The sequence below is a fragment of the Camelus dromedarius genome, chromosome 11, assembly GCF_036321535.1.
Source record: "Camelus dromedarius isolate mCamDro1 chromosome 11, mCamDro1.pat, whole genome shotgun sequence".
Classification (NCBI taxonomy): Eukaryota; Metazoa; Chordata; class Mammalia; order Artiodactyla; family Camelidae; genus Camelus; species Camelus dromedarius.
In genome coordinates this window covers 21,128,298-21,154,794 of record NC_087446.1, presented here as the reverse complement: position 1 = coordinate 21,154,794, position 26,497 = coordinate 21,128,298, and the positions used below count along the sequence as shown (strand labels likewise).

The following is a 26,497-nucleotide window of genomic DNA, read 5'->3' as shown; positions in this document are numbered from 1 at the left end:
GCCAGGAAGCTCTTTCCAGACTCAGCCACGCAACAAGCTGGAACCACTGCTGACACTGGATAGTGGACTCAGGTCTTAGTCACTACTCTTACTTCTCTTATGATAGGTTCTCCTCATGAGCTCTTGGAGATCTTTCTGATCCAGTCAATTGTCTTAGTCTGTAGGAGAATTTGGAATAATATTGAACTTCACAATTGAAAGGAAAGCAATTGGAAGTCTCATTTTCCCCCTCTCTCCTGAAGGTTCATGGTAATTATGCAAATTGCACCCTCATCTCATTTCAAGACACAAAAGAAGAGACAATTTGTAAAGGTCCCATTAAATATTCTTTCTCTGGGGTCAGGGAGTATATACTTTTCTTATATTTACATATCTAAAAGAATTGCTTAGTAATTCTTCTAGCTAAAAAGATCCTCTTATATGCTCCTTTTTTTTCCAGTGCTACTTCTTTATTTCTATATCTGAACAAAGAAACATTTGAAGAACTTCAATTGAAAATAAAAAACAAAAGCAAACAAAAATACTCCTTATACACACTTCATCTCCTTCTATTTTCTAACTATACAGATCATTTAAGAACCTTACAAATGAATGTTTTTCCACATTAATTATTAAATATATTTCTTTTATGTTGTAATATGGGAAATAGCTTTTTACATTTCTGAATGTTACTAACATTGATTATGAGAACATTGACTAGAAATTTCTCATGTTTCATCTAGCTTTAAGACACTATAAAATGAAGTATATTTCTATCAAGACACACATCAGATATAGTGAATGATACGTATTCTAGTTTAAAATGAGAATATTGGCATTTCAGAATAACAGACTCCTTGATGAAAGTATTATTTGAAAATTGGGTGGATATTTTTAAATGGCTTAGAATTTCTGTGAAAATAATAAATCTATTTATACTTATTAACAAAACAGTATTGATTAATTAAACTAAAAAACTGACAAGTAAAGTTCTGTTGCTAGACGTTTTAATTAAATAAAATTATCAGGAATTTACTGTGTTATGATGAATTTGCAAATCTTGATGTTGAACAATAAAATTATTAATGGAAAAGTAACTATAAGAAATCATCTGGTCTAGGATTTATGATTTAGATGTGGAAAATATGAGGAGTTGTCAAAAATGTACAAATCAAGTACCGAAATATGTTTAAGTATAGAAATATGGCAGTTTAAATTATTAGACAGCCATGGTGACTATAGTTAAAAGTATTGTACTATATTTTTGAAAATTTCTAAGAGGGTAGATCGCAAATATTCTCAGTACTAAATAAAAATGGTAACTATGTGAGGTGTTGGGTAGGTTAATCTTATTGTGGTGTATATATATGTATATCTATATATCGCTATATATATATCAAATCATCACATTGTACACTTTAAAATTACACAATGTTATATGTCAATTATATCTCAATAAATCTGGGGAAAATTATCAGCTGCCAAGTATTATAGCTCTTAGAAAAAGGAAAGATTGAGATCAACCAAATATTCATTCTGTATGGGTAGCACCCATCTAACTGTAAAAACTTAAAATTAACACAGTTCCTAAACTGTCTGGAATAGCATGTAAAGAAATGTCTATCCAAGGGGGAAATCAATTATTAAGTTATCTTAATATAACAATTTAAATGCCCTCTATTCTGTACACTCAAGAGGCATTATTTTACGACTTTAAAGAAATGTGAAAAGTTACTCATTATTATGTTTAATAAACTGCTATTCTCTGGTAGAAGAGCAATATGTGACCACAAATATATGTTCCAAACAAGTAATAACCATTAAGGGACCATAAAATGCAGACTGAAAATGACCACATTAGTAATTTGTATTGTTGTTTTTTCAAACCTGTCATAGTATCCTCTAATACGTGCTGAAACAAGAAGTAGAGTGGAAGATATTAATGGCGAGGTCATTTTGCCAAAAAGTATAAAATACAAAGAGAGATTTATTTCCATTTTTAACCTGGGATAGTATAGAAAAACATGTTTAAATTCTTGGCTGCTTCTCATGAGAAAAGTCACCATGACTGTGACATGGTGAGACTTCTGGGGTTTTATTTATTCCACTTGGTCTTCATGTAGGCTGTGTATTTTTGACCATATTATTTATGTTAATGTATATTAAATGTGCATAGGTAAAGCAAACATGCTTTTCTAATAGATTACCACTGCTCTGCTCATAGAATCGTCCTCTGGTTCACATCTCACCCAGAGTAAAAGTCAAAAGTTCTACAGTGATCTCAAGAACCCATATCATCTGCCCATCTATATCCATCCCATTCTCTTGCTGTAGCTTATTCCATTCTAGCTGCACTAGGTCCTCTTGAAAATCCTAAACCAATTTGTGCCTCCCAACCTTTGATCATTCCAACTGGAACAACACTTTACTAACAGAAAGGAGAAGAGAGGCAGCAAGATCAGCATCTGTAGCATGTGCAAGTTGCCCATGGCCAGGGGGTTGGTCCCTCCTGATAGTCGAGGTAGGACAATGGACTACACGCATCCCTCTCAGGCTGCAACCTGCTCCCTTCCCATAGTGGGGCCGATAAACTGGTGGAGCTGGCCAGGTGATGTATAGCACATGCAATACAAGGAAGGTCACTGCATGCCTAGAACAGAGGAAAGATTTATCCTATAAGGAAAAAGAGTCTGGGGCCAAGTTATAGCTTGACATGAAGCTTTCATGGAAGGGAGTATTCCAGACTCAGGGCACTGATTGAACAATCCCAGAGAAGATAGACAGATTGCATGAAGACTTCTTCCCCAATAGGTAGCAAATAGGAGAGAATGAAATGGGTTATATTTAGATCTATTGCAAAGGTAAAGCAAACACATTTTCCTGATAGACTCAGTGAGAGATGGGGGATAAAGAAAGGATTTGATGATAACTCCAAACTTTTCAGCCTGGGAAGCATGTGGAAAGATGGTGTTTTTACCAATTGAATTGAGGAAGGGGCACAGGAATTTGTTTCTGAATTTTAGTTTGGTTGGAATGTTTTGATATTTAAGTAGGAAAAATGAGTAGCAGTTGAATATGCAAGAATATACAGGTTAAGCTTTAAGCCTGGAATAGAAAGAAAATTTTAAGAATACATATTTTAGTGGATGAGACAGACAACAAACATAATATATGTTACATGGAAGGAATAAAAGACCTCTCTGATAAAGTGACATTTGAAGAGATCCTTAAAGAGACATTCTTGGTCACCTTTGATGATCCTCCCCTCTTACTCCATCGTGGTCCCCTCCAGTGTTATAATTTTTAATATAAAATATCCATGCACTGACTACTCCTGACTGAAGACTCATGCAACAGCCTATGAGACATCTTCACTTTGACATCTTGACAAGTTATCTCAAACTTTGTTTCCAAAACCCAGTACTTGATTTTACCCCATCCTAATCCCAAATCTGTTTCTCCTAAAGATTCCCCCATTTCAATAAATAGCAACACTATTCTTCTAATTGATGGCCAAAAACCTTAAAGTCATTCTTGAGTCCATGCTTTTGGTCACATGTCACATCTAATCCATTGAAAGAATATGGCCAGTTCTCACAACATTCACTGCCAATACCCTAGTCCTAGCCAGCATTATCATCCACCTGGATTATTACAAAAACCTCTGTAATTCATCTCTTTAATTTCATTCTTGATCCCTACAGTCTGTTTTTCACAAGAAAGCAGAGGGATCCTTTGAAAATGTGAGATCATGCCACTCCTCTGCTCAGCACCTTCATAAGGTCCCCATCTCACCCAGAGTAAAAGCCAAAGTCCTATAGTGATCTCAAGAACCCACCTTATCTCAAGAATCTATGCCATCCTCCCATCCACACCCACTCTCATCTTGCTGTAGCCTAGTCAATTCTAGCTACATGGTCCTTTTGAAAATTCTGTATCTATTTGTGTCTCCCAACCTTTGATTTTTTCTGTTCCCTCTGTCAGATAAGCACATAATTTATGCTCTCATTCTGGGTCGTGGTGCAGACCATAATTAATTCCCTTCTATAAGCTTGACCCAAATATTGCTTGTAACAATTTTCATTGTCTATCTAAAATTCAGATTTAACTCAGGATTCTGTATTTCATCTGGCCACTCCATCTGTAGGGAAATGGGAAGGAGAATGGATGCTGAGCAGGCAAGCGTAAATTGTTCACTACAGGTGGTTAAGAAGGGCTTTACATAAATCACCAGGATCGTGAGATTAACAGTTTGCCAGCAAATGTTTACATGTTACTTCCCTGTTCAAAAACCTTTGATGACTCTCTGTCATTCTATTTAATACACAAAGTTCATTCTATTTCCTATGAAAACCTAAGGACATCTTAATGTATGCTGGCCTTCCCTTTCAAGTCTCATATCCTCCCATTTCTCCACAGCACGTGTCTTCTGCTGTGTGCACAGGATGACTCATAATGCCCCTGCAGAGAATGCCTCCCTGCCTTTGCTCATGTAGCTTCCCCTTCCTGGAATAATTGCCCTCTCTCTTACTTCACTTGAAATATAATTATCTATTTTTAAAGGACCAACTCAAAGAGTATCACAAAAAATATCTTCTTTCTGCTCCTGTAATGCAAATATATAAGCAAAAAATAACTCTGTGGTGATATTTCATTGCAGTGCGTAATTGTTGCTTATTTCTGTGCCACTTCTCTACTTGATGGAAATTTTCTTAATGTCAGCATTATATCATCATATTAAAAAATTCTAAAACCTAATACCTTCCATTTGGCACATAGTAGGTGCTCAATAAGTATTTGTTGATTAAATAAAATTATATGTTTAAAAAATTTTACCATCTGAGCCTTTATTACATTTGAAAACTAACAATTTAAGTGTATCCAGCTACAATTTAGAAGAAACAAAATGAAAGTCTTTTGTCTTAGGAAAATAATTTCTTGGTACAATACTAAAAGCACATAAAGGAAAAAATGATACATTGGACTTCATTAAAATTAAAAACACTTACATTTGAAACAGCACCATCAAGAAAGTAAAAAGATAACTGACAAACTGGAAAGAATTTTTCTTAAGTCTATAGCTGACAAAGGACTTGTATCATATATATATGGAATTCTCATAACTCAATAATAAAAGACAAACAACTCAATTAGTAAATGGGAAAATACTTCGGACATTTCGCAAGAGGAGATACACAAATAGCTAACAGGAACATGAAAAGATGCTCAACGTTGTTAGTCTCTAGGAACTGCAAATCAAAACCACAAGGAGATACTATTTCATACCCATAAGAATAACTATAATGAGTAAAGATAGTAACAAGTTTTGGTGAGGATATAGGAAATTGGAACTGTCATGATGACTGGTGGGAATGTAAAATGGTATAACCACTTTGGGAAATATTTCTTCAAAATATTAAACATAGAATTACATGATCCAGAAATCCTGCTCCCAAGACTCTACCCACAAGAACTGAAAGCATATGTCCACACAAAGACTTGTACACAAATGTTCAGAGGAGCATTTTTCATAGTATTCAGAAAGTGGAAACAATCTAAATGTCTACTAACTGGTGAATATGTAAATAAAATGTAGTATATCCACATGATAAAATATTATTCAGCAGTAACAGATATGAAATACTGGTAACATGCTACAACATGAATGACTCTCAAAAACAAAAATGTTCAGTGAATAAAGCCAGTCACAAAAGACTATTCTGTGATTTCATTTTTGTGAAAGGTACATGATATGCAAACCTATACTGAAGGAAAGTAGATTTGTGGTTGCCTAGGGCTAGGGGTTGGGGGTCTGCTGTAAGTAATTGTTAATGGGCATGAGGTTTTTATTAAGGATGGTGAGGATTTTCTCAAGTTAGATTATGTTGATAGTTACACAGCTCTTTACTAAACACCATTGACATTCACACTTTAAATGCGTGAACTTTATGGCATGTAAATTAGATCTCGATAAAGCTAGTTAAAATAAGCATTGGGTTTTCCTTTAATTCATTCATCTACCAGTTAGATTAAAATGCCATAATTTATTTTAAAGACATATCAAAATAGTAATGATTTGGAACAAAAGTTATATATTCTTTTTTTGAGATATAGATCACAAGTTTAATATGACTGTTCTACTCTGAAATTATGAAAACATACTAAGCTCACCACAAAATGTATTTACAGTGATTTAAGTGGATGAAATATTACACATTTTTAAACATAAAATATTAATATATACTTCAGAAAAAAATGAGAGTTCATAATTTTCCATGGATAGTCCTAAATTCCAAAGTAGCATAAAGATTATGCAGTATAGTACACATCAATTATGTAACGGTATTGAAGAGGTTAACATTCTGAAAGTGTTCTATTTTAGTTGTCTCATTACTGTTTATATTTACTTAAATTTCTCTTACCTTGAGCCCATTAAAAATATGCAATTTTTAGACTAGATTTTAATGGACCTCAGGTGCACAAAATTAGAATAATCATTTTTCTAATTAGAAAATGAACATCATTCAGTTGCACTGAACAAATATTTGTAGAATTTATATATGTGTATGTATACATATGTATGTATATTCACATATCTACACACACACTACGTTCTTGGTACTTGTCTATATCATACAGCATATGTTATTTTATCTTATTGATTTATATGTTCCAATTAAAAGTAATATGGTAAAGGGACTGAGTTGGAACTTCAAAATTCTGCATTTTAATTCAAATCAGCTTCATGGAAATTCCCTAAGTTTAAGTTTCTCTGAAGTTCTTAAGGATTCAAATGTTACATGTAATTTTTCAATCACATAAAACATTTTTCAAAGCAAACATTTATTTTCTAATGATTATTGTAGTTTCTAAAACTTTGCCATTTTTAGTTGACTAGAGAAAATTCTCAATGTGAGGAGGTAGAAGCTCTATTAAAGCTTACGCTTCCTTTGTTACACATGAGTGGTATACAGAGTTAGAAGGTATTTGCTATTATTACAGAAACCCTGTAATATCATTCTTCAGTTATCCCAAACTTGGACATAATTGATTGGCAGTTGGCTCTAGCCTTTCTCCCTAAACCAGTTCTCAGTTGCTGTCTAATGAATATAAATTGACTTTTCTCAATTCAATGTACAGATAATTGTGTCGTATATAAAGATCACTATCAATGTTTTTGAGATTTATGTCCACAAAAACTGTCCAAAATGTTGTTTCCTTATTAGCTTCACAGTAATACTGCTCTGAGTTGTATGTGGTATTGCTCGTCCCAGCGGAGAGGAGTAACTTTGCAAGGGCAGTTCTCTTCCACTAAGAGTGATTCCCAGGCCAGTTCTCAGCTCTGATCCCTCAGCAAGCGGCCATCCCAGCAGCTAGAGGAATCAAGACACTGAAGGAGGATCTGATCAACCAATCTCTGGATCCTCTCCAACATTTGCACCTATTTGTAATACTTCTTTTACTATGTAATTAGAAGCTTATCACCTGCAATACAAAAATTCAGTAGTATCTTCAAAGTATTAGGTCTGCAGATCCAACTGATATCTCAAGATACTATCTCAAGATTGACTCTCATGTAATTTTGATTTGCCCAGTTGTTTCTCCACATTTTAGGTGACTGGATTTATCAACACCCCTTGCCATTAGTTTGCGTTCCCGTTCTCTCTGTTTTATCTTTCTCATTGCTTTTGTGGTGCTTTCTATTCTCCCCCTTTTCTTCTACAGTCAGTTCTGTCTAATATGACATTTGTGTTCCTAAAAATACTGAGTTATGCAAAACCGCATAATAAAAAACACAGAGCTCATGGGGGGAAAGGTGTTGAGGCACAACACTACAAACTTTATCACTTACTTAAAAAAGAGATATGTCTGAGGGTCTGTTTCTGTTTTGTACATGAGTTATTAGTGTCCTCCTTTTTTTTCTTTTCTAAAATTCCACATATGAGTGATATCATATAATATTTTTCTTTCTCTTTCTGGCTTACTTCACTTAGAATGACGATCTCTAGGTCTGTCCATGTTGCTGCAAATGGCATTATTTTATTCTTTTTTACAGCTGAATAGTATTCCATTGTATAAATATACCTCAACTTCTTTATGCAGTCATCTGTCAGTGGACAGTTAGGTTGTTTCTGTGTCTTGGCTATTGTATATAGTGCTGACATAGTAAACAATCTTATGATTACCAGGAGAAGGGGAGTGGGAAGGGATAAATTTGGGAGTTTGAAATTTGCAAATTTTAGCCATTATATATAACAATAGATAAAAAAACAAATTTCTTCTGTATAGCACAGATAACTATATTCAATATATTTTAATAACCTTTAATAAAAAATGAAAATGAATATATGTATGTATATGTATGACTGGGACATTGTGCTGTACACCATGAATTGACACATTGTAACTGACTATACTTCAATTTTTTAAAAAAGATAGAAAACTAATAAAATGATTGCACAGTTTTACACATGTTGAATGGTTAAGAATTACATAAATGCTAATATAAATTCAACTCTTTACCTTTAAAAAGATCTGGACTTTGCTTATGGAAGTGGGTGTCAGAAGGATTATAGCTGTGAGTTATTGTGGAGTGGTGAAAAGAGGAGTATCTGAAATCAGGCAGGTGGTACAACACAGAAATGGGTGAGTTGACTCAGAGCTCTCCATGAAATGTGAAACTGGCATTAGATGTTTGAGAAGTGTGCATATGTGCATTTTGTATATTCCTACATTGCTTGATTCAGCTAGGTCCAGTTTTCTGTGTTCAGCGGCTGATTCTCAGGAATGAAATCATACACAAGAAAACACAAAAGTTAAATTATGTTCAAATTATTTCTTAATGTATCAATCATGTTTCAAATTCATGTTTTCTAAACAAGCATCCTAATAAAATTGACTGTACTTTTGTTTTTTGCTTTTTCTCTATAGTTTCCTGTTTCTCCCTGATTGTGATCTTTTTCTCTTAGCATCTGTTTCTCCCTAGTTGCTGCACTGTCTTCACTGCAAAACTTCTCCAGTTCACCTAGGCTGTAGTGCATCCTTCTGAAGACATGGGTCACTCTGGTTTCCAGGCAGCCCTTTCAAAGAGAAAAATCAATCTCAAATTATTTAAACTCTTTTAGCCTCCCTCCTCTGGATTGTGTGCACTCATGACTTTTATGTTGATAGCAATATAGAAATCGAGACTTTTCTATGCTATACCTTTGTACTAGCTGGGTCAGATTCACAGCAGGAATAACCTTCTTTAAAAGAAAAGTGCTGTGTAAGATTTTTTGCTGAGTATCATTGAAAATGAGACTTGCAAATACACAAAGGATCTTGAACAAAAATCGAAAATACTATATAGTTTGTGGGCCCTTATTTAGTAATAATATGCTGTATTACATAAATACAGTATTATTTCTTTATAATAAATTATATATATAATTGATAAAAAAATAGTTGCCACTTATTGAATGTTTAGGATACACCCATGTTTTCTGCTAAACTGTGTATAATGTACATACAGTAGCTTCCACTTCAAATGCATCTATTAGCCTATTTGAAAATTACGGATCTACCTATATGTTTTAATATCAATTAGGAGTTTTCTCAGAAACTTAGTTTTCCTCTAAGGCGAGTTCTCTTAGAAGTTTCATTTCTCAGTGTGAAATCTTTTTCTGTCTCATTTCTTTAAGTTCATGAATTGTAAAGATGAAGAAAGTTCTAAGTGCCATTTCTTTTTCTTTTCCTGCAGCGTTTGTCCAATGGTTCTATAGACTCCACTGATGATACAAGTCAAATAGTTGAGCTACAAGAATTGCTTGAAAAACAAAACTACGAAATGGCCCAAATGAAAGAACGTTTAGCAGCCCTTTCTTCCCGCGTGGGAGAGGTGGAGCAGGAAGCAGAGACAGCAAGGAAGGATCTCATTAAAACCGAAGAAATGAACACTAAGTATCAAAGGGACATTAGGGAGGTAAGTGATTCGTAACACTTTCAGTCTTTGCTTCCTGAATTCTGCCTCTGAGATGCTTTTGCTATAATTTCCCCTAATGGCACATACTCTTCAGATTTTCTCAAAAGATCATATTTGGGATGCATTATATTAGTCATGAAACTTGTTCGCTAAGGCAAAAATAGTTTCCTTCATCACCTCTTTAAATATGTATGCAAAGAAAATGTTGGTACCAAGTCTTAGATGTAATAAAATCTACAGTTTTTAATGAATCTTTAATATTTTTAAACTGTTAATTTTAAATAACCTTAGATTATTTGGGTATGAATAATGAATTGCTATACTCTTAGCATATGGGAATACTCAAAGACATAACTTAAAATTTTTCCCTCTTATTTTGATTTTGTGTTTATGAATGTGAACGTATATCTGTGAAAGTGGGAACCTTTATATATTCAGTTCTTGCTAAACTTAACATCACTTCACCTGTTTGAAAACAGGGTACTTAGAAGTTATTACAAAAGTTACAAGGAGATGTTTTATTCATAACATTTCTGAATCATCTTACCAGCTAAGGTGAAAAGTTTCAAGTCTTTTCACTTTATCACTCTATTTAATTAAAAAGAAAATTATCTATATTTATGAAAATTATATTTTGTGACTTTTCACCTGTTTCATTTTTACATGTTCTTTTAAATCATATTTTTATTTTTTATCTTGTGTACATCATTAACTAGTTATTGGATTTGACTCTATGTATCCAATTCTTCGTATTCTACCTTGAGCCCATTTTATCATACTTTTGCCTCCACAATCCCATCAAAACTGTTCTTATCCAAGGCATTAGTGACCTCCAGGTTGCTAAATCCCAAGTGTTATTTCTCAGCCCTTTGAAGCCCTTTGATCTAATTACCATCCCGGGTGTACTTCTTTACTTGGCTAATAGCACAATAAAGACACTCTCCTAACGTTCCTCTGTTTTTGTTTGCTACCCTCATCTCAGGCTCCTTCACTGGCTTTTCTTCCCCTCCTCAACTTTGGAGTGCCTTCCCTCCTCAATCTACATTAACTCCACTGGTAAAGTCATGCCATTCCATGTTTATGATTCCCAATTTCTATATCCAGCTTATCCTTCTCTCCTGATTTCCAGATGCCTGTGTCTACATCTCTAATAGGTATCTCAAAATTAACATCCTCAAGAATAATTTCCTGATATTCCCCTCAAAAGCCAGACTTAACTCACAGCCTTACGTACCTCAGCTGATGGCAACTCGTTATTGGCGCTCAGACCAAAAACCTTGGGACTGTCCTTGGTGCCTCTCTTTCACACACACTGCTTTTGATTCATCCATAAATCTATGACTTCCAACTTCAAAATATATCCATCATATGACCTCTTCTCACAATCTTTATGGCTCTTCCGTATTCCACACAACTATCATCTCTCATAGGATTATTATAACAATCTGTATTCAACGCAGATGTCTGTGTAAGCTGTTACAGTGTAAGTCAGCTCAAGTCACTTTCTCCTTAAAACTTCAGTGGCGACCTGTTCTACTCACGGTAAAATCAAAGTCCTTGCCATAGTCTACAGCCACGTATGATCCCCACTGCCACCCTCTGACCTCTTTGTGCTCATCTGCTACTCTTTTGTTTTAGCCCACTCTGTTCACTTACTGTGGCCTCTTAAGCCGGACCTATTTTGTTGCATTTTCTTTTTCTTCTGACTTTTGCTCAAATGTTGCCTGCTCCATGTTCCCTAACCATGGCATTTACACACAGGCACTCTCCCTCTTCTTTCTTTTTTTTTAATCTCACAGTAATTGCAACCATCTGACACAATATGTACTTAACTGACATACTTTTTAGTTGTATACCTCCCTCTCCACTGTGCATAAAAAGTCGTAAGAGCTGAGATATTTTGTTTTGTCTCATTTTGTTCATTGCTCTGTTTTGATCCCCTACACAACTATTGAGCATATAATAGGTACTCAAAACCCTTTGTTGAAAGAATGGATATTTATGGACTTGGATGAAATGAGAACATGTACCCAAACAAAGCCTGCTATCTCAGAATGAGATAGATGATGCATAATGTTCTACGGCTGCACAGGTAATGGTAGTGTGCTCTAGATCTACACCTTTATGTGAATTAATAGGTCATGGAAGTATCTCTCATCTTCACTCCTCCCACAAACGAAACTCAGAGAAATTATAAAGTAGATGAAGTTTAATCTCTCTTCTATATCACTGTTAAGGAAAACTAGAATTTTTGGCTAGTAGACCACCAGGACCATTTCTTGAGCTTTTGCTCATTTTCTATTTCTTCATTCTTAGTCCTAGAGGTTTAGCTGTTTTTCTTTTACTTAACACTCACCTATTCTGTTAATGCTTGTTTAATCCAGTGTCATTTGCAGGTAGAGCCCAGTGTCTCCACCTTCTCCTTTCTTGTTGCCTATGTAAAAATGACCCTTTGATTCTAATAATCTTTGGGTGTAGGTGACAACCAGCTAAATCAGATGGGAAATATCAGTCATCTGATACCAGAAGTTCTTTTATTAGGAATCCTTTCTAATAGGTAAAGTGTTCTGCTTTCACAAGGAATTCTTGTAAAATATAACTGTTCTCATCAGGTCTATAATTTCTGTGTAGTTATATTTTAGGAGAAGAATATCTCTCATCATTCACCTCTGAAGGGAGGATGCAAACACAAATGCTTTCAGAGCCAGGCAAGCAATATAAATGTGGGAAGTGCCAAATGCATAGTAGGAAGTGATAAAATTAACAGGACCCGAACAAGGAGCCTGCGCTACTCTGCCTGCCTGTATAGTCTGGATGCATCACATTTGTGTGTGTGTTTGGGTGTGTCTGTGTCTGTGTCTGTGTTAGGGACATTGTGAAAGCCGAATAAAATATTCAGGTCACAGGCCGTGGGACCTTGGCTTGCTACTAGAAATTTCTTGAGGACCAACCATGAAAACTATTATAAGTGCATTATATTTATCTAATTTCTTCTGTCCTCTAAGGAAGGTACTTGTAATTACCCCAGTTTTTCTCAGGTTAGGTAAAGTGACTTGTCCAAGGCCTATCCACTACTGTCCCCAGCACACCACTTCCCTCACCGCTCCCAGCACCAGGAAGAATACAGGATTAGCAAGACTTCAAAACCTGTGCTTCTTCCACTACAAGCAGTTTCTAAAGTCAACAAGATACAACCATTTATTCAGAGATAGCAACTCTCATAAAAACTGCTGCTGCACTCTGACTCCTTCCTAAATAATCAGTCTTTTGATCTTTCTTTCCAATAAGCAAGAAAATGTGAAAATCATATCTGTTAAAAAGGTATCATGTAACACTCAAAACTCCAGACTCTGCTTTTATTTTCTCGAACAATAATGTTTTCTTGGGCTGTGGTCACACAAAGTCTACTAGATTGCAAGCTTTTCTATAGGAAAAAAAAAAAAGGTGATTGTTCTTGCTTCCCCTATGACATTCCAGCATTGTATCATTTATGTATAACATAAGCAATAAATATGTATTGAATTAATTAAGGGAAAAATTAGAGAACAGGAAAACCTGATCATATAATTAAAAACTGAAATGCTTTTTGCTATGCATATGCATAGTCTAATATATCTAAAATAAATTTTACAAATATATTTCATTAATGGTTTCAGAGTACATTATTGTAATTATTCTTTGTCAAGAAATAAATCTATTCAAAATGTACTTTGAAATTTTGTCTCACACTCCCCCCACCCCCAACAACTGACTGTGACCTGTTGGAGTAGAGGGCTGGATTAAAGCTTGGCATAGTACACATATTGCAAAATACAGTCCATCTCATAGCAGAGGTTTAGTTTAGCTCTCTACTTTTTAATCAAGAAGGCCACTAATTAGGTATTGGATACTAATATCTCATGAAATAGGTATATATGCAAAGAGTTAGAATTTTCTGTGAAGTATTTCAATTCTGTTTTGCTTTGTGAATAAAATCAGCTTTTCTTTTCAACTTCTTATTAAGAGCTCTTTGAATGTTCACTAGGTGATTCAGTGAATGAATACGTATCAATTTTGTCTTTTCTGAAACATGGAGTTACGTTTTTCACTTTACTAACTTTAACTTACTATAGAATGATATTCATTTGACAATAAAATTCAGTTTCTACATAAACTTCAGGTCAAGAGAAAATTAAATCTTCACGCAGCTCTTCCCACCCCCCCCCCCTTTTTTTAGGCAGCAGTTTTCAGGAACTAGAAAAAACTTTCTGTTTTAGAATTTCCAAGTGACACACAGGGAAAAGATACTGCTCCAACTTGTAAATTCAAATTTTATTTTTGGCAATACGGCCTGCAGTTAAAAACTAAATCTCCCACATGAATCACTGAATTAAAAATGCAATACCAAAGTCACATCCAGTGACTCCTACGTGTAAGGTATGCCATAGAGTCAGGTCAGCTAATTATAGGTATGATAGTAATTAATGATAGACCAGAAGCTATTATTTCCTGAGTGTGTATTGTACACGAGACACCATGCAAAGCACTTCAAATAGTATATCATAACAATGTTATGTAGTAGATGTTCACATCCCAACCAGAAACTAAAAAAAAAGAAAGAAGAAAGAAGGTGAAATGTAGTAAAGTTAAGCAACATTTGCTCATAACAGAGTTAATAAGTATCAACAACTCGGATTTAAAGCAAGTATGCACTTCTTCATGCTCATGATCTGAAGAAATATGTGTATACCTTTAACAAATTTACTGATTTTATAATTTTGTAACAAGTTTATCTATTGTAGGCTAGATTTAGAATTTTCCCTTGGGCTACCAAAGCCGACATAACATTCCCAGAGTTCTGTATGAAAATGAAATTAACAATACAATATTAACAATTGTAAGAACTCTGAAGGAATCCTCTAAGATTGAAAACTGTAACCACATTGGGATAAAAAATAGAGAAAATAGAAAAATTCAAAATTTAAAATAAAAGATTTTTAAATAGTAGCTTTTGTTTGGATGGCTGAAAGCTAGGAGTATGTATATAATTTTGATAAAAAAGATTTAGTTTGGATAATTTTTGCCAAATTGATGGATTAATTGAGTTTCATACATTTGATCATCAGTATTAACATACTGCTGGCAATGCTTGGTGTTCTTGGATAGTGGCAGTATGACAATCTCTACCTCCCTCTTTGCATTGCAGTTTTCTGTATATATCTCTGTCCCTAAATATTCCTCTCCTTGTAAGAACACCAGTCACAGGATTTAAGGCCCACCCTATCCTGTATGATCTCATCTTAACTTGATTACATCTATAAAACCTTATTTGCAAATAAGATTACATTCCTAAGTCCTAGGTGAACATAAATTTTGCTAGGGACACTATTTAACCCAGTACATAAAGACAGATAAGTGTCAGGCCATGAAGCTGCTTGTTTTCAAGGCCCTGTAGCTCAGATTTTACATTGAGGATGGAGGGGAACAACAAAGGTATTTAAGCCCAGAAGCAGATTGGCCAACAGGTTAGGAATAAGTAAGGAGGAAAACAGACTCATAGCAAGACAACAGATTAGGCTATTAAGTTAGGAGTTAAAGTGAAGGAGTTTTCTTGGATGATGCTTAATTTCTGTACAGAGTAGTGTCATTCCTTAGTCAAGTAATACAAGGCAGGGGTACCAAGAGAGAATGAGGACAGCATGATGAGTTTTGTTGTAGAATATGACTTTTTAATTAATTTTAATTTTGTAAATGTACATAATTTTTCCAAGTCAAATAATATCAAGAGTATACAAAGCTAAACACGCACACCCACAAAACACATACATGTACACAAAGCCTCCATCCACCTGCCATTTCACCTCCCTCAGATTCTTAATTTCAACACTCTTAGCCATTATTTATGGTATTTTCTCTCTTATTTAAACTTAATTTATGTCTTGCTATTCTATTATATGAGGATTTTAGCTCTCTTATTCTCTCCCTTTCTTTCTCTTCCTCCCAACCTTCCACTATAATTATCTCAAAATCACATTCAGTGTTACAGTTATTATGACTAAGTAAATAGTTTTCACAAATGATCCAAGGAGTAGTTTTCAATGATAATATTTTCTTTTGTACAGCTTTATGTTTTTCCAGGATTTCATTAATTACCTGATAAATTAATTTGCTTACTTATGCTTAAAACTAAGTAAACCTTCCCACTCTCTCCAACAGTTTGGTAAAATTTCATAATTTCGGTTCAGTTATGGACATTGGTCAAGCAGATAATTTATCATTCTTACTTTTATTTCCTTTGAACCATCCCTTTTTCTTCTGCCCTCTCCTTCAGATCTGTACCAAATTTTTCATAGGCCTGTTTCATTCTTTTCAGCTAGAGTTATGGGATTTACCTCTCCTACCACCATGAAAATCCAGGAGAAAAAAGTGACCAAGATCCCTAAAGTGGAAGCAGCATAAAGGCCAGAATACAGATAATGACTAAACTTGAGGGAAGGTAGAACACCTGTTCTGAACTGAAAGATAGAGGTTAAGGATTTGTGTGCATGTGATTATATTTGTAGATGTTGGTGAGAGAAGATCAGGAAGCTGAAGTCCTGTCCATTCTAATATTTCTGGAAAACTGGAAGAGAATTTATCTGTTCTGTGGGTGTGGCAGGATTGACTCTGGATTCTGGAGGAGAATAACAAAGAGACTGATTAGGAATAAGTGATCAGATAAATCTGAGTAGTAATATATGGAAGCCACCACTATCTCCTCGATTGCAGGATCCTTATGCAAAGAAGCGTCACACATTATCACCTCTGTAGATGACTTCCCAACATCTCAAAAATATAGATTACCTACTTATAAATTCCCATGTAAGCTATGAGGAAGATAAAATCATCTCCATGCTATCTATGAATTGTATGGTTTAAAATTATTGCTTACAGTCTTATTAATGCCATAGTTTTACTCCATTTTCACTGATAGTATTTTTTAAATTGAAGTATAGTTGATTTACAGTGTTGTGTTAATTCCTGGTATACAGCAAAGTAATTCAGTTTTATGTATATAATATGTGTGTGTGTGTGTGTGTGTGTATATAATATATATATATATATTCTTTTTCAGATTCTTTTTTGTTATCAGTTATTGAAAGATATTGATAATAGTTCCCTGTGCTATACAGTAGGACCTTGTTGTTTATCTGTTTTGTATATAGTAATTTGTATCTGCTAATCCCAAACTCCTAATTTATCCCTCCACCTTTTTCCGCTTCGGTAACTGTTTTCTTTGATTGTGAGTCTATTTCTGTTTAATAATAATAATAATAATAATGAATAAATAAGTTTATTTGTATCATCTTTTAGATTCCACATATAAGTAATATCATATGACATTTGTCTTTCTCAGTCTAATTTAGTATGATAGTCTCTAGGTCCATCCATGTTGCTACAAATGGAAGTATTTCATTCTTTTTTGTGGCTGAGTAATATTCTATTGTGTATATATATACCACATCTTCGTTATCCAGTCATCTGTCAATGGACATGTGGATTGCTTCCATGTCTTGACTATTGTAAATAGTGCTGCTATGAACATTGGGGCATTTGCACTGATAGTTAATTTTCCCCTAGAGATATGTGTTCATTGAATTTTCTCAATTCTTTTTTAATTGGAATATATGATATATGTAACAAGATAAATGTTTGTCTTAAAGTAGATTGGTCAATTTATTTGCAGCTATGATTCAAATTTACTTCTTTTTTTGTCTTTGCCTTCTCTTTTAATCATTCAGTTACTCTTACTTATGTGTAAAGATAAGGATACTGAAGATATTTGTTATCCTTATTTGAAGATTGCTTTGCAGTTCGGAAATACAGTCACCAATTTTATGGTTTGCAACTCTGCCCATAATTGTATTCATCTCTAATGTGTAATGAGCTAATTTATCTGCCACTTCTTTTCTAAGAATACCAATTCTACAGTGGGCAGTTTCAAAATGTACTCTATTGCATCTCAGAGGTAGAAAGCTTTCAGCTAACCCAAGACGTAAGAAGAATTCTGACAGATAAGTTGAGAAAAATCATGAAATCTTGCATCCCTTCCATGAAAAGAAAGGAATGAATATTTACCTCAAGAAAGCAATAGTTTTTTTTTAATATCTTACTATTTTATTTAAATAACAAGACAGTATATAAATTGAGAATCTGATTTGATTTTTTTAAATAATTTTAATTGTAGGCCATGGCACAGAAGGAGGATATGGAAGAAAGAATCACGACCCTTGAGAAGCGTTACCTCAGTGCTCAGAGAGAATCTACCTCCATACATGACATGAATGATAAGCTGGAAAATGAGTTAGCAAATAAAGAGGCCATCCTACGGCAGGTTCAGTATCTCTATCTTGGTTTTGTCCTGGTTCATGTGTGTATTCTCACAATTCTCATAAAACTTGAAATAAATAAAATATGGTATTTCTTGGCAGTCAATCATTGTCTAAAATTTAGAATTGAGGTAACTAAATAGATGTGATTTTCAATATGTAATCTAGAAATCTGGCTTAATAATAATAAAAATAATGACTAGTATTTACTTTGGATCTGGTCATTATTTTTATTATTATTATTATTTCTTATTATTAACCAGAAAGTGTGCTAGACAGTTTAAATGTATTACCTCACTTAAACCCAATCACCACCCGTGAAGTAAAGTTACTGTACTGAGGAAACTAAAGTTCAGAGACATGAATACTTCCCCAAGGTCACACATATAGTACTTGCCAGAGTCAATAATGGAAGCCCAAGTCTATTCAGATCTAGAGCAGGAGTAGGCAAACTATGGCCCATGTGCCAAAACTATGGCTCTGGTTTATAAATTAAGTTTTATTTTAACATAGTCATACCCATTCATTTAATCATTGTCTGTGACTGCTTTTGTGTTACAACAGTAGAACTGATTAGTTGGAGTAAAGACTATGATATACAAAATCTAAAATATTTACTCTCTGGCCTTTCACGAAAACATTTGCCAGCTTAATCATTGGAGCCTAGACTCTCAACCATTATGCTACATTCCTTCCCCTACTCCAATTAGTGCTATTATTTTCAGTATACTCCTATCATGTTGCATCTGAAGTCTTATTCCATGTATCCAAGTTAACACTCACTATTAACTTCTTTTTGCTGCCATAGGTAAAATGTTTCTTTTAATGTGCTGAATTTTATTAAGGGTTATGTACAAGTAAAAACATATGAAAATACGAGAACAATCATCTCTTTGCACAGTAGGCATGATAGTAGTAGCTGATTTTAAGTCTAGAATAATAGCTAATGCCCACAGCCCCTAGTGCCTGGTGACAATTTAAGTGGCTCTTTTTCTATCCCTATTTCAGATGGAGGAGAAGAACAGACAGTTACAAGAGCGTCTTGAGCTGGCTGAACAAAAGTTGCAGCAGACTATGAGAAAAGCTGAGACCTTACCTGAAGTAGAGGCTGAACTGGCTCAGAGAATTGCAGCCCTGACAAAGGTACTGCAATAAAACAATTGGTCAGCCTAGATATACTTATAGGAATAACTAGTAATCAAAATGGAATCTACATTTTCTTTAGACTTTACGAAAATTAATTTTATTAAATCTTATTATATTGGTCTGTTATTTACATGAATTTTTTATATCACACATATGATGAATGATAAATGTGATGATCTCTTTGTCTATCTAAACATTAATAAAAATAAACCATATTTCATGTCTCTATAGTTAATTTTCCATGGTAATATTTGCATGTAAGAATAATCACCAAATATAAACACATGATTATATTTAATATAGATATACTTGAGACATAATAATTTAGTAGGCTTAACTTACATTGTAGTGTATTAGAAATGTAGGCTATATCATAAGCAGTTGATTCCTTTTTAACTGTAACATGAAAAAATTTGTTAGAAATTGGAAGTTAGACCTGTAGAAGTCTAAAGTGCAAAGCCAATAAATAGTCAGAAAGTGGTTTTAATAGTTGCAGTTTCTTCTGAACCGGTTAAAATCAGTAATAATCTGAAGAATGTTCAAAATTATCTGCTGTTATGGCCCTTAGATTCTGCAATTATCTGCATATTTTAGAATTTTGCAACCATTGTAATGTAAAAAATGACTGTTCTTAATTGTCACGGTCAAATGGAAATGTCATTACTTCAAAGTGTATATGCATGTCACTAGAATTAAAGTCCAGATTCTGTCACTAAAACATGTTTGACATTTAATATCAATTAAAAAATGTGCACTCTTACTAGATGTTCACACAGTCATTACTGTGTGCTATTTTCCACACCACTGCAGTATGGGTCAGATAGATATGTGAACTTCAAGTTATAAATTCTGTCATTAAAGAGTATCCAAAACAATGGATGCAGCTAAATAAAAGTAGGTATACATAGTTACTTCTCAGAAAAAGTAAATAATTAAAGAGGAACAGTAGACTGATGCCTGTTGGTTAAAATAGGGTAGTTAATCAGGTAGTGAAAAGAAAAACAGTTGACAAAGTAGAAAGCTTTGAAACAGTTGATTGTCTATAGATTATTGGACTAACTAGCTGAATAAAACAATCTGATTAGGGTGACATTACAATCTGTATCCTTCTATAGTCACAGATTGCGGCATAAACTGCTCTGGCAATTTCAAAAATGTGTGATTTTGAAGATAAAGATAAAATTATCATTTAATTTGAGAAATATTCTAGAAATTATATAAAAGTGCAAATATATTAGTAGTATTCTATTTTCTTGCAAATACATTTTAAATTACTGTAATATGGATTAAGATGGGTTCACTTAGGCTTTATATCTGAGGAACATAAAATACTTTTCTATAAAGAGTTATTGAATTATTTTAGGGGGACTTAGGCAAGTGGCTAGATAATAAAATTAATTTTTGTAATATTTAAGTGTAAAATAGTCATCAATATTGTCATGAGTGAAATACAAGGAAGTCTGGGATCTCTACTCCCAAAACAGAAATTAAAATTTAGCAAAAAATTGCCCCAAATTAACCTCTGATGGATTGAGTATAAAACATATTTTAAAATATAATGCTTGATGTATGAGGCTTTAAATGAAATATTCCTAAGTATCCTTAATTTAGAATATAACAAAAAAGCTTGAAATAGGTTCTCATCTGTTTTGCCCTCCATTTTATGCTCTTGAGATCTTATTTTGATATATATATTCACTTATGCATCCAAAATAATTTCTTCAGTTTACTACTACCTAATAATATTTTCCTAAAATTACACTTCTCATAGACTTTTTGCTTTCCTCATTTGTTGGCAGTTTTATCCTTCTTAAAAAGTGTCAAAATTGCTAGAATTCACTCTGCTTGTCCTTTTTACTGCTTTCTCTTCTGACTGGTTCTGTGTCAACAACTCTACTTCAGATAATACAGCTTCTATGTTACTGTCATTTAATTCACAATATACACTCTTCTGGTGCCGAGATTTTATTCTCAATGTACTCCCTCTGCTTGTAACATTTTATAACATGTGAAGATTACTCTTTCATTTGTTCTTCCAAGTTTTAATGTTAAGATGATTTTGACCATTTTCTATCTCCTGTTCTCAAGATCTTTAGGGCCTGATTCCAGAACCTGCTTTATTATTTATTGTTTCAAATTCAATTTGTTTTTAATATCTCACTATTATTGATCTTCATAGTCTTTCTATTTCTTAATATTTTTGACTACTAATTTATGATTTAGGCTTAATTTAAACCTAGGCTCCCTTCTCCTGCATTTCGAATGGTATTGTTAACAATCCCTCATGTATTTTATTTAGCCTATATGTATTTTTTTCTACTTTTATTATCTGCTACCTATTTTTTTTTCTTCTCGTTGGACTTCCTCTCTTTAATTTTAATTTATTCTCCATTTGCAAACATATTCACACTCTTCTCAAAATCATTTCTGTCTGTAATTTCTTCTAAATATTTGGCTTGTTTGAAAATCGCCTTGTTACATTGAAGGGTGAAACCGGAATAAGCCCTGTACCCCATCAAGGAATACCAAGTGGTCTTGGGTGACTCTTGTATTTATACCACTTGCTTCAATCGCAGTCTTCATAAGGTTAAGATGGATATCAATCAATAGTAGTTGCAAATTTATCCCAGGTTTGTTTAGAGATGATGTCTGAATTTATTCTTTGATTGCGAAGATTGTCTTTTTCTTCTTCTATTGTGTTTGTGTGTGTGTGTGTATGTGTGTGTGTATGTGTTTGCGCGTGCGTGCTTGTATGTAGATAGGTGAGTAAAATAGCCCATTTGAGGCTTTTAGAAAGTTAGAAGTATTGAATAATGGCTAGGGATAAAACTAAAAATTTGGCTTTGTTGAGTGTATACACAACTAATAAAGATTTTGGGCTCCCAATCTTATGATTTATGATGTTTACCTCTTTAATTAAAATGCATATTCCCTCAGCAAGGACTTAATTCATCTTGAATTCCATAAGGTATTTCATTTATTTTTAGTACCAATAGAAATTATCAACAATAACATAGTGACTTAAACATGACAGAATTCTTGTTTAGTCTCTGAAGTGAACTTTCACAATGTCTGGTGTGTTTTCAGTAGCTCAGCTGGAATAATTTTAAGGATCTTTGAAGGATCTGCTGACTTTGCTTGTATACTTGAAGTAACGGGCTTTGGAAATTGAGATGTTCATGCCTTAGCTACCTTGAATCAGTCACCTGATTAATTTTCATAACACTCACGGCTTGTTAAAATGAACTTTTGAGAGATTATAGATACCTTTATCAATTTAAAATGCATAATTTCAGCAATATTTTGACCCATTTAACTGTATCCTTAGTTGAATTTTAGGTTTTAAGTAATATAAAATTATTTTGTGGCATTTGGAGACGTTGGTAGCGTTCTATGTTGCTTCTACACATTTAGGGAAAGAAATTGGTTATTTGTTATTTCTGCATTATCTTTCCAGTTTATGAAATAAGAATACCAGAAGAAAAATCTTACAAAATGTAAATGTTGGGTTATAATTTGCATAAACACACCAATTAAATATTAAATATTTTTTTGACTTAATTGGAATTTGTTGCATAGAATAGTACATATGCATATGAACCAACACATGAATAGGTTACTGTTTCTTTTCAGGTACTGCATGACATATTTATATATAGTCCTATATTTGCATAAAGTAAGTTTCACTGTTTTAGAATAAACTTATAAAATATAATAGAATATGCTCTGGAGTTAAACTTTGTCATCTAGATAAAGGTTATTTTCACTGTTGTAATTATTTAACTTGTAATTATGTTTAAAATGTTGATGTAACTTTACATGTAATGTGTGCATAACGTACTAATACAATTCAGCTATCAGCAATGTCACATGTGTTGAACACTCTGCATCTGTGGTAACTGACCGTCACCTCCCAGACATGTAACTAACCTTGGCACTGGGCAGTCACTCACAACGGCACTGTGCTGCCTGTTCACTTTAGGGCACTATTTTGTTTCCATAGCAACAATCAATGCACAACAGTTTTGGAGTGCTCCCTAGTGTCACTCAGGAGGGTTCACAAATAGATTCTTGTCCTCATAGCGTTATTGTCACCTTGATAATTTGAGGGCTTTATATCATTTTCATTTAAAATTTCGAATTAAGACTGTATCCGAGAATAGGCGCTGAGGTTCTAGACCTGCAGCCATAAAGTGTCTTCCGAGACCAGAAGTCATTTTGTAAGTTTGCCCCTGTTGCTGAGGAAACTCAATCCTGCTGGAATTGGAGAATACTCATAATAACCCCGTCGCTTAGCTCTTTCTCTGATTTCTACAGAGTTGGGTTTGTAATGAATTTTGTTCCAAATTTATTTCACCTGAGTCCTTACTTTAGTCTACTTCTCAACATTGAGGTACATTTTCCCCATGATTTGTAAGTAATACGGTAAAAAACAAGTGAACCAAAATACAAAACTTTTAACAATCTGTCAGAGACATATTCTAGTGTTTGGTTTCCCATAATTCCAGTTATTACATGACTCTTTCAGAGTTGCTTTAATTCATTTGTAGTAGTCTTTCATCGCCAGCCATTACTAACCTTCCATACCTTAGGTTGGTAGCTTTTTATTTGAGCATACCATTGTTTTTCCACTTATGACCATCAACTGCATCATGTTCACCAGGTATCAGTGTAGTTCTTTCTACATAAAATTCTGTCTATTAGAGTATTAAATTTGCTGTCACACTTTTCTTTTAAGCATTCTGTGCTATGTTCTGTTCAGTGTCAGTGTCTTTAGTTCTGATTTTTCAATTTTGTCCCTCTCCTTTTCCTTGACTTGTTAGTCTGATCCAACCTCTTCTACCTCATCTGATGATTATCAATATGTTATGGAAGCTAAACTACAAGAAATGATCTCCATACGTAGGAAGGTAGTCCTACTGGACTTTACTTTCTATTGCTAAATAGAATTCATCTAAGTTTTTTCTTTTCATTTATAAAAATTATGTTACTTTTATTTATTGATAATCGACCATCTGTGCAGTTCAGTGCTTCAGAAGCTTAAGATTGGACAATGGCAGGTTTGTGTTCAAACCATGCACAGTCTGCATGTTACATTTGGCTGATTTCATTGCTCATAAATAACTCCAATGTTTTGCTGATGCTTGGATGTAACAGGCCTTCGTAGCTGACACATTTCAAGCAATGCTGTTCAGCTGCCTGTTTAAAGAAAGTTTATTTTTGAAAACTACATTTGCGGTTGGTAGTAGCTTGCTTTACATTTTATTTCAGTTTATTTAGAGGAAAAGTGTTAACCATATCTTACATGTCAGGTGCATTCTTCATATTTCTTAACAGGCTGAAGAGAGACATGGAAACATTGAAGAACGTATGAGACATCTAGAAGGTCAACTTGAAGAGAAAAATCAAGAACTTCAAAGAGTATGTATATTAAGAACCATCCATCTCAAGCATCAATTTATGCATTTATATTCTACACATAAGAAATGAATATCTTTTTTAATCATTTTTTAATATATAGTGGCTAACATTTGTAAATCTCAAACCCCCAAATTTATCCCTTCCGACCCCGTTTCCCCCAGTGACAATAAGATTGTTTACTATGTCTGCGAATCTGTTTCTGTTTTGTAGATGAGTTCATAATGTCCTTTTTTTCTTTAACATCTTTCTTGATTATGAGTTATATTGAAAATGTTATGGATATGCCCTGTGCATTTGAAAAAGAAGTTTTTGCCAATTTAATCAAAACAGACAAAATTAAATCCAATTTTAAACTAGGAAAAACATAAAAACAAAGCCAAATACTTTTAAAAATGATTTTTATGTTCTATTTATTTATTTATTTTTTGAACGTAAGGCTAGGCAAAGAGAGAAAATGAATGAGGAGCACAACAAAAGACTATCCGATACTGTGGACAGACTTCTGACCGAATCCAATGAACGCTTACAGCTACATCTTAAGGAACGAATGGCTGCTCTGGAAGAGAAGGTAAAATGATGGAAAAGCAGCATCACGTGATCATTAGCCATGTCCTTAGTGATATGTTTGTTTTATGCTCAGCTGCAATCAATGTATTGGTCAGATGATCCATTTACTTTCTTTAGTTTAAAAAAAAACCTGATTTAGTCTTAAAAGTGAAAAAATGAACAAATAGTTTCTGTAACAACATTTAACATCAATTTTTAAGTAAATAAAAATGTTACATAGTATATAAATCTTGCACATTAGCATGATAACGAGATAAATGTGTTAAAATGTGGCATACTTTTATGATAAAAATATTTTGTTTATATCTCTCACCTGGTATGCAAAAAAAGAAGAGCAAGACAAAAATTAGTATTTTGGAGTGTGTGGGGAGGCTTGCTTTGAGCCATTCAAATGTTTCAAGTAACTGAATCTACTACTAGTCTAAAAGCCAAAATGCGAGTGAGTTTATATCACCAATAGAACTAGTGTCAATCCCACCACAGAGTTTAAGATCGTAGTACTTTCAGCTAAACTGTTTCCAAAACAGTACTTCTGGGTAGTCTGCAGTTTCGTTCACAATTACATATGTCTCATTGATAGCTGGTGACTACCAGACTAGCAAGAGTTACGTGAGCTGCTTGCCAATTTCAAAGTATAGTAGAAAATCAGGGACTAAAACCCCAGTGAACAAATCATTTTGGAAATTTAGACTGAATGCCAATCACTGCTTAAGCTAGACATTGCCCCCTGCTCCATAGGAAAAAACAAAATAGAAAAAAATGTTTCATTGAAATGTTAAAGTAGTTTGATTAATTTACCCACTAAGATGTCATATGGCATGCCTTCTTCCATATTCAACTCCAAATACATGCCAATTACTACTACACTCTGAAGTTTAATTTTACCCCCAAAATTTGAAAAGCATTCATTATTTTAAATCATGCTTTGTTGTACTCTTCTTAAGAAAAGTATGAAACTTTTACCACAGAGATACTTCCATGGCAAGGATTTTAAAAAATACTTAAGATGCAAGTTATTTCCACATCATGACACGTAACGTTAGTTTTTTAAATAGTTTAAATTTTATTTTTATTT

General features: G+C 33.7%; 1 protein-coding gene across 4 annotated transcripts in view; it reads left to right on the top strand.

The window, feature by feature from the left end:
- PPFIA2 (PTPRF interacting protein alpha 2) overlaps positions 1 to 26,497 on the top strand; it is a 389,841-nt gene that overhangs the window by 278,939 nt on the left and 84,405 nt on the right. For 3 of the 4 annotated variants that reach the window (XM_064491562.1, XM_031463070.2, XM_031463072.2), the window contains 5 exons: positions 9,719 to 9,940; positions 18,147 to 18,293; positions 19,297 to 19,431; positions 24,772 to 24,855; positions 25,292 to 25,423. In XM_064491562.1, the coding sequence (XP_064347632.1) occupies positions 9,719 to 9,940; positions 18,147 to 18,293; positions 19,297 to 19,431; positions 24,772 to 24,855; positions 25,292 to 25,423 (720 nt within the window). Of the gene's footprint in view, positions 1 to 9,718; positions 9,941 to 18,146; positions 18,294 to 19,296; positions 19,432 to 24,236; positions 24,345 to 24,771; positions 24,856 to 25,291; positions 25,424 to 26,497 lie in introns of those variants that run through there. The other variant, XM_064491563.1, reaches the window with a different exon arrangement.